Source organism: Triturus cristatus, chromosome 4_2 (assembly GCF_964204655.1).
Source record: "Triturus cristatus chromosome 4_2, aTriCri1.1, whole genome shotgun sequence".
In the NCBI taxonomy this organism is placed as follows: domain Eukaryota; kingdom Metazoa; phylum Chordata; class Amphibia; order Caudata; family Salamandridae; genus Triturus; species Triturus cristatus.
In genome coordinates this window covers 495513317-495526570 of record NC_140586.1, presented here as the reverse complement: position 1 = coordinate 495526570, position 13254 = coordinate 495513317, and the positions used below count along the sequence as shown (strand labels likewise).

Sequence of the window (13254 nt, the reverse complement as noted above, 5' to 3'; positions counted from 1 at the left end):
ATCTCACCATATACAGAACTCTTTAGAAAAACATGGTTTCTTACTTCCAGGCTCACATTGACAACTGTCCTATAACACTCTGGCTTCCACCAAGTGCATAACATTGAAACAAATATCCTTAAAACACAGGCTGCCACCATAACACTAGCAAACAAAGGTGAAACAACCATCTGCGTCACTCATCAGCCTCTGAAATAATGGACCAGATGTTAATGCTTGACTGTCTGTCAGTAGTGAACATCTTGGCACCTTCTACCCCATAGTTCTCGTCCTTTCTTTAACACCTCACCAACTAAAATGGAGCATATTCTGTCAAACTTTCATCAGCTTCTGTAGGGGGTCCTGCAAAGTTAACCCCAGTCAGCTATGTTACTCATCACATGCCAAATGCACTACCAACCTTTCATGAATCCAATTTTCCCCACTCTTGCTAGGCCTGCCAATGTCTTACATCAGAAAGGCTAGGAGTGACTGCCAACTCTATAAAGGGCATCACTGCTCATAATGAATATGTTGTCCACACATCACACCACTACCTCATGCTTTAACGTATTTTTCATTCATACACCCATCCATTAATGCTCTCCATCGCTATTAACTCGCAAACTGAAAATGCTCAATCATTCTTCCACTATCAGAAAAATAAATCAAATCTCCTATCTTCAAATGATCCGAAATACTGCAGAAAAAATGGTAACCAAAGCACTCCAATGAAATCATCTTCAAAACCACTGTACTGGTCACAATCAATTTCCAAATCACCTTCAATACCATACACCGTATCAGGTACACTGATCAGAGGGTTCCGAAACAGTTCAACTTAAAATGTAGCCCTTCGCTTCCAAATGCTTTGGGAGCCATCTCACAAAGAGCTTCTTTGAATCCTCCAAACACTGAACGTAACACCAAAATGAGGAATGCACATACAATTTGAAGACACAACCAAAAATGTGTAGGTGACCATTCAGTGCAATCAAGGGTACCTTAGTGAGACTTCTCATAGTAGAGCCATGTATATGACAATCTCACGACTAATGCTTATTGTCATCCCTGTGGATACCACATACAAGTGAACTGCTTAGAAAAAACAGTGTATCCTTAAAATACTGGACATATAGTCTGCAAATCGACTGGCAGGACAGGGTTTCCTGTATGGGACTGTTAAATGACATAAAATACCTGATCTTCGTTTGAACCCACTGCATGGAATGGAGATTTTGACAACCCTGCACTTTGAAGCTATCCATGCACTTTGTACATACGCTACAGATGTGTGAACATATATCACAAGACACCTTCTGTGCTTATGAACACAACACAGTTACTGCATTAATTTGGTGCCTGAATAGTGGAGCGATAAATGCATGCAATCTACTTTGTCATGTGAATGAAAAAGTGTGCCTGACAGCTTTCATCATTTTCTCCATATAACAAGTAGGGCCATGTTTTAAATGTGGCACATTTTCCTTGTTTGCCAGGGCACACCTTTTAAAAGGTGTGCCTGATGCAAACAAGGAAAATGTGTTGTATTAGGATGAATGCACTGTCCCCAGGGTAGGCGCGAATTCGTGCTGCCCCCGGGCAGCGCATACCTGTGAATAACGGAGCGGCTGCTTGGAAGGCGCTCCGTGGTTCACAATGCAGGCAGCAACCCGTCTGCACTTTTAATGGGGTTTTTAGATCCCCTTGCAGGTAGGTGCAGCAAGTGACTGCACCCGCCTGCAAGGGTATGTCTGGGGTGTTTCATGGGACCCCCTTGCCCCCTCCAAAGGGATACCATTGGGGGCCTCCTGACAGCTTCTTTGCCTCTGCGCCTGCGTCTAAAATTCGGCATGGGCACAGAGGCAAAGGGATTCTCTCATTTGCATTGGCCACGCCCCCATGCAAATGAGGGGGCATCCTCTGGTGATAGGGCTGGCACTATATGTGCGCCAGCAGTGGCGTAACACAATTTGAGGGGGCTCACTGCAAGGTACGTGGAGGGGCCCCCTCCGGGCTCAATCACAAGCTCTTCTGCCGGAGTACTGTGCCGGCGATTCCTGCGTTTGCCGCCCCACGGCGGCCACAGGTAAGAGCAGCAGGGGCAGTCGCATACCGAGTCCCTCTGGCCCCACCACGGATTGGAGCACTTTACATGAGCACCAGTTACATTACACAAGGTCACATTTATGTTTTTTAGGCACACAGATATATAAAGAGTTGCCCAGAACCACAGGATATTGAAACTACACTGAGACTCAAACCTCGTTCCACATTTCCAAATACGGTAGCTCTGGCGGTAACGTCACACTCTCTCCACTTGAATTGAAATAATGCAGTACTTGCATAACATGGCATGAGATCTTTATTTGTACACATGTATATGGATGAGAAATAAAGGGAAGCTCTCATCTTGGAAAAGCTAGCAGACAAAAGAAATGTTACAATTGGAAACGTGGATAGCTTGTTAAGGTATACTGCAGACAGTTGTATTATATACAACTAAACTTTACTAGGATTACAACTATTAAAAAGACTACTTGATAATTACTCAAATTAATATTTTTTACCTTTGGTCCTTCAGGTCCATTTAAACCTGGCGCACCAATGTCTCCTGGAAACCCCTAAAAGAGTAACAAACAGGCATTACAGTTACAAAAAAACAAGAGCAATAACATGTGTGCAATTGTCGATTCTTTTTAAATGCAAATTCCAATAATTTCCCAGGTTGATCAATTATGAACTACGATACAAAGATGGAAATATTCCTTTTCTGTAATTTAGTGCCTCAACAGTTTTAAATTCACCAAGTGCATCTAGCAACATAGTTAAAGTTTGAAATGGTAATGAATTGGGCAGTATGTTGCACATGGTGTGGAAAATAATATTCACACAAGTCTAGGTACAAAATTACCAAAACGACCTATTTATACTAGTACTCTATTTGATTGCACTTCAGCAATAAGTCAATGAGATGCAGCCCGGTCTATAGTTACAGATGAATTGAGCAGCCGCTTGAAAGCATCATTGATGGTGTGCCGCGCAGGAAAGGCCTCTTTATGTGGCCAGGGGGTGTCCTACCAAATTTAGTTGAATGTGGGGCAAGTGGGTTGGGGTGATAGAAGACTAATTTGGACTGCTACGCTATCTGGATTGGGAGTGGGTATGCCAATATCGGCCTCATGTTCGTCTACCTTTTATGCCAATGTGATATGTTTGTGCCTTGGTCGTGCCTTTTACGATGTACTTTTGTATGGTGCTGTTTTCTTTGTCGCAATCAAAATCAATAAAAATTGGTTATCAAAAAGAAAGTATCATTAAACAAATTAAAACCTATATGCAAGCAACATCCTGTGCCATCTGTGCACAAAATGGATACTTCAACAACCTTCCTGCACAGTGTGGTGCTAAATAGTTCAGAGAGAAGAAGGATCAGAAAAGGGTATAACATAATTAAACTACTCATGACTGTTCGAGCCGAATACCGTTTCAGTCATGGCAATATTAGCTGCAACAATTCACTACACATTTCAGAGACCACATGGCCTTACCAAGTAGCAGAAGTCCACAAGGCTTCAACACATTTTTGTTTTGGTCATGCCCTACTAATAAAAGTTCTAATCAACTCTATAATTGTCTTAAATTACCACAATAACATTACATTTGTTGATGTTTGGGACAACACAATTTATTTAACACCCTCCTAGAGGTTCAAAGCTTAGTCTAAAAAGCATCAATTTGTTGAGAACAATTTGAGTGCCATACTCATGCTCTGCAGAGAGCTTGCACTGCATTGCTCGAGGCACACTTTTGTCACTTGCAATTATGTATTTCTTTATTTCATTTGAGAATTGTATACAGAAAGCAATCATTTTCACGACAGCATGACTATGCTATTATTACCACCACCATCAATACAAAGAGGGACGTAGTTTCAGGGGGTGTTTGAGGAGTTCCACCGCCCTAATAAATGCATTTTCTGATAAATGGTTGGGTACAAGTGCTTTCAGTCGGATAGTGTGAGATGCTAGTCGAATTTTACCAGTACTTTTTACATACACACAGACAAAAAGTACACGCTCGCTCACTCTCTGTTTTGAAAATCCTCAAATATATTGGTTACTTTACAAAATATTGTGTTTTCTCTCTTAATATTCCTACCAATTCGTATTTCTCTACCTTTCCAGTGCCCTTAGGCATGTACTCTGCTTGTTGTAGAATGTATTTAAACACTAAGGGCCATATGTAGGTAGGGACACATTTACCACTTCATAAATACCGAATTTTACCGATTCGGTATTTATGAAGTGGTAAATGATATGTAGGTAATTGGTCGGTAAATATTACCGATTCGGAATAATTCGGTAATTACCGAATCGGTATTTACCGATTCGGTAATGAGGCATACCTTCCCATTGATGGGAAGGTATGCCTCATTACCGAATCGGTAAATACCGATTCGGTAATGGGGGGAACACATGCAAGGGTGGCAGGGTGTCACATTGACACCCTGTTGCACCCCTGAGACGGCCATGTGTGCACATGTGGCACACATACATGCCCTAAGGGCATGTATGTCTGCCACATTGCACACTTCTAAGCGCTTTAAAACGCTTAAACACATCCATTCATTATTTACCACCAACTAATAGTTGGTGGTAAATACCGACTCCAAAACACACACACACACTCCCCCTACATCTCATTTCTGTATTCGGAATTTACCGAATCGGTAAAATTACCGATTCGGTAATTTTACTGATTCGGTAAATTACCGAATGCAGAAATGAGCCCCCTACATCTCAAAAGCCAAAATACCGGTCGGTAACGGTATAATTACCGAAAATCGGCCGTTACCGACCGGTATTCGGCTACCTACATGAGGCCCCTAATGCCAGTCTGATTGTCGGAAAATGTGAAGCTCACCTCCCCCCAACCTTACTGACCAAGCTACGCCCCTGAATACAAATACCACAACCATCATTAATTCCAATAGCTCTCAATGGCAGTACCACCAATACATAGAGTAACACCACTATCACAACCAATACAGCCAGGAAAAATACCACCACCAATACAATGACCATCAATAGAACCACCAGAAATACTGTTATTACTACCACCAAAAGCAAAAACAGCATGAATACCACCAGCACCTCCACCATCATTACCAAAATCACCACCAATATAAAAAACACTAATATCAGTACTACCACAAGCACCACACTAACAACTCCACTAGCATCACCACCACAACAGCATTGATAAATCCAATCAGTCTGGTTTTAATGTGCTACATGTGGAAACATTTTTGCATATCTGTATTTGCATGTATTGTATTGCCACATTAAACCCAGCTCAGTAGATTTGCCATTTCTCATTCATAGCTGTTTTCACCCTTTATCTCTGTGTAACTGTATTTCTCTACCTCTTCTTTCTTTCTTCCATTTCTGTCATTCTCTCCCTTTGCTTTGGGTCCAATATGTTGAAGAAAAAGAAGTCCTGGTTCCCAAAACCAGTGCCAGTGCCCACCATCTTCACAAATTAGGCAATGGAATTTGTGGATAACTAGAAAGACTTCTGCCATCAAGTTTTAATCTTGAAAGTCACTTTCAGTCATTCTTCAGAGTAAAGACACCTGTCAGGGACCGGTTGCTCAGCATTACGTTCCATTATAACACATACATTTGACAGGCCCATTTCAGCCTTCATCAGGGTGCTTCCCCCGCAGATTCATTTTACAGATCCTAACATTTAATGCTTAATAACATGAATTACACTATTACATCTTTTGCGCACTTACTATTGCGTTGCATGTGTGCAAAGTATTCAGCTGCTTATTGTCAAGGTTTCAGTGGAAATCGGCAGCTGCTTTTAATAATCCTTTTATGGTCTTCTTCTGGAAGTCATTTCAACCCATTGCTGCCTCAGGTGTCCTAGCTACTGCCAACAAAACGCTCGAGACGCTATTGAGTATTTGCTTTAAATGTTCCACGCTAGATTCTGAGTGTTTTTCCGTTAGAAATAAAACTTTATTGTATTTCCTTGATGTATGCATATTTGTGCTTAGTCTTCTCGACATCGCCATCCATCCATGTTTGCATGTTTTTCATGTGCACTGTGATAAGTATATACAAATGGACTTTCGTAGGCAATTAAAAGAGAGATGCAAAAATGTGCTAATCCATGCTTCCGGTAAGGGCATTTGTGCTTCATCTTCAGTACTAAGAGCCACTGTTGTTTAATAAAAATCATTCCGAGCTGCTAATATTAATGGTGTAGTAGTGACCACTCATCCAAGATTGTCAGTAGCGGTCACACCAGTGCATCAGCAAGGTCGCCAGAAGTAAAATAAAAATCGTCATCAATTTGGAATGCCTCTGCATGGGTAATACATAACAGCTATAGGTGCAAGTGCCCCTGGCCCCAAGGTAATCATGAGTAATAAGTCTTTCTAATGCTTTCTAATGATTTCTCACTCAAATAATACCTTTAAAGTACATTTTGGAAATTCAGCCATTTGTCTTTGAACGTCAGCTTATGTGTACTAAAAATACACCCATTTCATATTGTGTACACATTTTTAAATTTTTGGTACACATACACTAATTCAACCAAGCAAAATATATATATTAATGGTCTGTGCTGCACACAGGAGAGCTACTTACATGTAGCTGGAGTACTACCAGTAGCTGATGAGCTACTGATTGGAGTCACCTGGTGTAGTGACTCCTGCATCATTCAACATATTGCTTTTTAATTCTGGCAAATAAAGGGGTTTCTAATGCATTGGTGTAGCAAAAAGGTGATCTCATGGTCAGTAAGAGAAAATCTCATCATATATTCTTGCTCACCCCTTGACCTTTGCATAAAAGTGGTGTTGTTTCTGTGCACCAGGCAGTAGTCCACGCCGGTGCAATAACGGCACACTGATCCACTTTTATCCAAATCCATCTTACGCCATGTTGGATAAGTCATGTTGCAAAAGAGACCTTTATATAATTTTTTCAATCTTGTCATCTGCTTGTAAAACCATCCTAATTTTTGGAAGGCTACTTGATGTGTGGTGTAGCCGGAGAGGGTGATCTTTTTTTGAGAAATGAAAACATATAGGGGGAATGTCTCTGATTGGAGCTCGGGAGGGAAGTGATTTATATTGGCCAAATGTAATAAATCACTAGTCATGAATCAAAATGCCTATTCGATATTTCAACTACATGTCATAATTCAAGCATCCAGCACTTACTAATTCAGCCAAAATGATAACAGTGAATGCACATTAATTTGATTATACTTCAATGTGAACGATGATGATTCGTATCTGTAGATGAACAATATTTTGCAATGGAAAATTTAATGTCCACTTTAATCAATGTCTTATTAAAATGTATATTTCTTGTACCATTAAGAAATAGTTCAAAGTCCAGACCCTTCTCAAAGGTTGGAAGTCTCTCATCTAAAGAAATTGAAATTGTTTCTTCAAGATTTTTCCAGAAAGGGACTTCAAATCTGCTGTTCAAGCACTCATATTCTCACATCTCATCTAGGTCTCTACTCCACCCTCATCTCGATGCATCTCCATTGACAGCCTGCACCATCTTCAAAACCAGACACATCATTTAGAAAAGTCATCATGACCAGCACTCGCTCTTAACTTACAGACATGCTCACCATCTTTGGTAGCTCTTGGCACACTCGCAGCCAGGCCACCAACACACCGGAGACTAAGAAGTGTATACAAGAAAAGAACACAAGGTAACAGGCCTTTTTCATGTATGCACCTAAGATCTGGAACAACATCCCTGTAGCCATTCGGACTGCCCAAACACTGCTCCAATTTAGGAAAGAGCTGAACTCCTACCCTTTTAAAGAACACTACATCAATCTGCAATAATAATCCAATTATCAGCTACATCTCCTATATCTTGTTGACTATATGTTAGCTTTTGACCCTGTACAGCGCACTACTGCCTTTTTGTCTACCACGTACATATTATTAAATAATCTTGGTGCTCTCCTTAATATTTGTTGATGTGTTTCTACTACTCTAAGGACAACATTCTTCACAGGGTCAATGATCCCAGTGGCCTCATTCCTTTTGAACTTTGGTTAAACGTGGAAGATTCGGAGTGCTGTAGATGGTTAAAGAAACTAGAGAATGTGAAGCCTATTGTTAGGGCCAGTGCCTAGAGTAACATAGTAAGACTCTGCACAAAAAAGTCTGGAGCAGATACCTCCAACTTCAATTGGTGGTGGGTCCTCTCACCTATACTAAAACTCTTGTCATCCACCTTTAATTTTGATACCCATACTTTACTATGTAGAATGGTCAAGTAATTGTGTTATTCTTGGGATTGCAGCACTAAAGAAGTCAATTGTGCATCATACTGCACGACGAAACATTGTGTTGGCTGTTTTTGTGGTGTGAACCGAACATCTAGCTGTGTCTAGAAAAAGTTGGCCGTGACCCATTCTGAGAACTGGAAAAGATTGAATTAATATATTGACCTTGGATCAAGAATTCTTTGGACTTTCTCAATACATTATGGACTATCAAGCTTACTAATTGTGTGCTCAGAGTCATCTTTGAATGTATTCAGTAATCCTTCAGAGGAGGAGGACAACTAGATTGAATTGGTAACCAATCTTTCTTACCTTTAGCGCACCACATAGATTAATAAGTGAATGTATACTTAACCAGTGACAAGAGTAGGTCGCCCATACAGCAGTACCTGGTTACCAAAATTAATTTGTATTCAATTTAGAAGGACCACATCAATGCCATGGAGATTTTAAGGGTAACCATGGACTATGTAAATAATATTTTAATTGCAGTGTATTTTAATTTATTTGACATTGATATCTGGGATACATGCGATCTAGCTGATTTTCTAGGACATATGTTGGATTCCCTTAGTCTAGCTAATATGTAGACTGCATTTTCTTAGCAGGTGGGCAGTTCCATTAGTACCCCCTGCCATCCTCCATTACAATCGATTACCATACAATTAGTCTGTTGTGGTAATTAAGATTAATGTGGTATTCACAATTCAGTAATACTGAAAAACATCACAGAAATACTGTCTAGTTACTATCAGCAAAGGAATGATGATGAAAGCTACTCTGTGCATAAACACAGGAAATGTTATATAAAAACCATCATGACTAGTATTTTTCACATTAAAAGTAAAAACGCCAATGTGGGGGACAACATTATGCCTCCAAATTCTTGGATTGCAACTACTGCATCTGGACCTCATACGTGGTTTAGAATAACCTTCTATATTATGAAAGATTCTCTGGTACGATTATCCCAAATTTTCCTGGACTAGTGTGCTTCCGTCTTGTCCACTGCAGTCCCATTTGCAAGAACTGTGGCTCCATGCACCAGTTCACTACAATCCAAGGACACCTGATGGAAGGCCCCCCAGCCCTTCACTTGATGAAGCAATGCCCTCGCTCTCCACCTACGTCCAACACTTAATAAGTAAAATAGAAATAAAACCTTTACAAACAAAAACGAATTTGTCACACTTTGGGGCCTATTAGGATGGCGGGTGGACTTTCGTCTGCCCGCCACCCTAGCGGTGCTGGGACCGGCCATGAGTGGTGCGGCGGCTCCGCACCGGCAATTAGGATGCCACCGCCACCGTGGCAGTGGCATCCTCTATTCACCGCCTGCCACAATGCTGGGAGTGCCCGTTGTGCATTGTCATGCACAAGGTGACAGGTACTGCGCGGTGCCTGCCACCGTGTCCGTGACAATGTAGGGGGGTACCATGGGTACCCCCCCATGTGCACCCCTACCCCCTAATACCCTGGGGGCCCGCAACGGGCCCCCAAAAGCAAAATCCGCATGGCTTTCCATGGCGGGGTCTCCACCAAGGAAAGCCGTGCACCGCTGCCCATGCTAATATGGATGGCGGTGTCTAGAAGACACCGCCACCATATCCAGCCCCTTTTCCGCCCGGTCGTCTGGTCGACCGGTGGAAAACCAGTGGACGGTCTTTCCATCCGCCGGGGTCCCCCCTGCCATACTAATATGGCGGGGGAAATGGGTGGCGGGCGGGGTATGATGTAGGGCGGATTGCCACCGCCATGCAGGCGGTGGCGATCTGCCCTACATCATAATAGACCCCTTTGTATTTATAAAAAAATCAAGTATGCAGTTTTCTGAGATGGGAATAAAAAGTATTATTGAATGAAATTTGCTTAATTTGTTGAGGCTGCTGTTCGACATATTTTTAATACATTTTGCTATAGAAACATAAAAACATATCTTACTATTCGTTATTGCATCACATACACTATTCTTGTAAGACACTTTTTGCATCTGTAGGCTGATGTACTATGCTGCAGAGTGGAAGCCTTAAAATAGATAGACGGTGCAAAGTGACCCATTTTGGAGTGGTGATCCACAGTTTTTTAATTTTTGGGAATCTAGAATGCTAACACTGGGACTCTTATGTCCAGTTACCAGTATGTAGGAAAATACCTCTTTTTGCATGATCACCTCCATTGCATTGGACTGATGCTGCTGGTTGCCTAATCAACATGTGCTCTGACTCGTAAAACATTTTGAAACATGTTGAAATTGGCTATACTTCTAATTGGCATATTTAACTTACCCAGAAGTCCCTAGTATATGGTACAGAGTGTACAGATGGCCTGTAAGTTAAATATCACTAATGAACTCCAGCACCCTTCTGCTACCCGCAACAGTGACAGTGCAAACATGACTGCAGGCCTACCACTGTAGCCTGTCAATGCAATTTTAAAACTGCAAATTCAACCTACTTAAATAACCCCTTTTGACAGGCCTATACCCCTTTTAAAATTATGAATAAGTCACTCCTAAGTATGTCTTACTGTCCAGAAGGCCGGAGATATGGATACATTGGATTCATTCTTGGATTAATAAAACTATTTTGTTACAAGTCCAATTCACTGGGTGGTCGTATTTGATACAAATATTTTGCAGAATTTACTTTTTAGAAAATTACCTTTTTCCTGCCTACAGCCTCTAGAACCCCATGATCTTCAACTGCACCATTAATGATGCATGAACTTGCTCCCACAGGTGAGACAGGGGCCTTGGGTGTGGGGAGCTGTTCTAATACTCAGGATGATCATCTGGGCTGCGCCAGGGAACCTAATTACCTAAAAGGCCTACCATGTAACAGGGAAATGTTAACTGACAACTGAGCAGGGTCCTCTGTTTTCCACCTAGTCAGGCAGGCACCAAACCCAGCGGGAGAGGAGCTGTCCCCGGAACTGCTTTGATGTGACCACAGAGGAGGGACTACTCATTGTTTTGGTCACACTCTAGGTGGGGACTGGAGCTTAGCACAGGGCAGCAATGTTCTGCCATCTTGGTTTTAGGTAGAGATTGTCACTGTGGGATTGTATTTTGAGGGAAAAACAGGAACTGTTCCAAAAGTTGGTGGATTACCTATATTAACCTTTTCCCTGTTGGTTTGGGAAGGGCCAGGTGTCATCTTACCCAAAGGCTAGGGCTAGGCATAAATGTGGCACCCCTGGGCACCCTCTTCAGAACACTTCTGGATCTGTGGAAGACAGAAGGACTGCACCTGCTGTTGACCTCTGTGAGGAGACCTGAAAGGGTGGACCTGATCACACTTGTAACCAGGACAAACATTTTGACTCCAAGGGTCTATTGGCTGACCTCCTGTTAAGGTATATGGACACAACAAGCTGCAATAAGCCTTGTTTCCTGAATATCCCAGGTGACCAGTTACAACTGGACCTGCCCAGAACAATACTTGTGGTTTCTGCTGGAGGGAACCTTGCCCCACAAGTCCTGTTCCTGAGTCCTGGGACTTTTGGCTCTGTCAAAGTGTACTCCTCCTAACATCCTGAAAGCCTTCGACTTAGAAACCTTTTGGCTCTAACGACCACTGAAGGACTAAGACAAACCTGTCAAGTCAATTTGACGAAGGCGCATTGCCACAAGGCCAAAGATTCAGGTTGCTCCAGCATGGAGATTTTCCACAACCGTAAATATGTTTCGGAGTGATGTCGCTGAGAGGGTATCTGGCCTCATGGAACCCTGTTCGGCTCCAGCTTGCAGCCTTGCCCTGTTGAGGATTCCGAGCTCCAAAAAGTTGGACTAAGTCTTAACATAAAAACCCAGTGAGGGACCTTACTTAGGTGTGAATTTGGAATTCCTCCTACTCTGGGCTTTCCTGCAAAAACGTCACTAGCTTCACAAGGACCTATGGCTATCTGGCATTGTGGAGCCCTTCTTGGCTACAGCCTGTTGCTTTGCCCCTCTGATGATATTTGATTTTTTATTTCAGAAACTAAGCCAGTGGTAAAACTTCCAACCAGGATAGACCTGGTTTCTGTATCTGCCCCCTGCTTATTTGAGGTTGGCCATGAAATGCACCTAGATCCCGGCCAAGCACAACCAGATGTGCACAGTTGACACTCAATACTTTTTTGTCTATTTTTATTTAAAACTTTAGAAAGTCATATCTCTGCCTCCCATTATTTCATTTTTAACATTTTGGTGTAATTCTGTTCAGGAACTTATTCTCTATCTTCATAAACTGGAGTGGGATTTTTATTGGGTTGTGTTTTCAACTTTGTAACTGTTTTGATACTTTTAAATGCTTTACACATGTTCTTAAGCTAAGTCTGCCTATTCCGTGCCATGGGTACCTGGAGTTAAGCTCAGGTTTAAATTACTGAAACCTTTATGGGACCTACAAGACAAGAATAGTGACATTATTGGTTGTGGTGGAATAACATCCGACCCAACTAATATTCCACCTTTTCGCACAGTGTATGTGCCCTGACCCCTAAAGCATGCCCAAATTGCTTAAAAAATATTTGAAACATTCAACTTTCATAAAAGGTCATAGTATATGGTACAGAAATACACCCATTGCATGGGAAGTTGAATGCTACTTGTGGACTACAGCACCTATTGTTCTTTCCACTACACTTGCAGTGATAACATGTCTTCAGGTCTACCCTTTGTAACCTAACAGCAGCCGCTTGAACCCTACTGCCCACACTTGTCATAGACACCCTTTTGACAGGAAAAAACCTAGATTTTAAATTTTAAATAAGTCACACCTCTGTACACCATGGTGCCCACAAAGTAGTGTGCATAAGACTTCAAAGTGGAAAATGTGTGACACAAGAAATTGCTGGTTCCCCCAGTGGCACTATCACTGGTCAATCTGTAAGTGGTACATAGAAAAAGTGAAAGTATAATTATACACATCATAACTTTTTACCCGTACC

General features: G+C 41.8%; 1 protein-coding gene across 1 annotated transcript in view; it reads right to left on the bottom strand.

Annotated features, from left to right (window-relative positions):
- COL24A1 (collagen type XXIV alpha 1 chain) overlaps window positions 1–13254 on the bottom strand; it is an 826732-nt gene that overhangs the window by 312997 nt on the left and 500481 nt on the right. The window contains exon 20 of the mRNA XM_085602067.1: window positions 2550–2603. Coding sequence (XP_085458193.1) covers window positions 2550–2603 — 54 coding nt within the window. The remainder of the gene's footprint in view (window positions 1–2549; window positions 2604–13254) is intronic.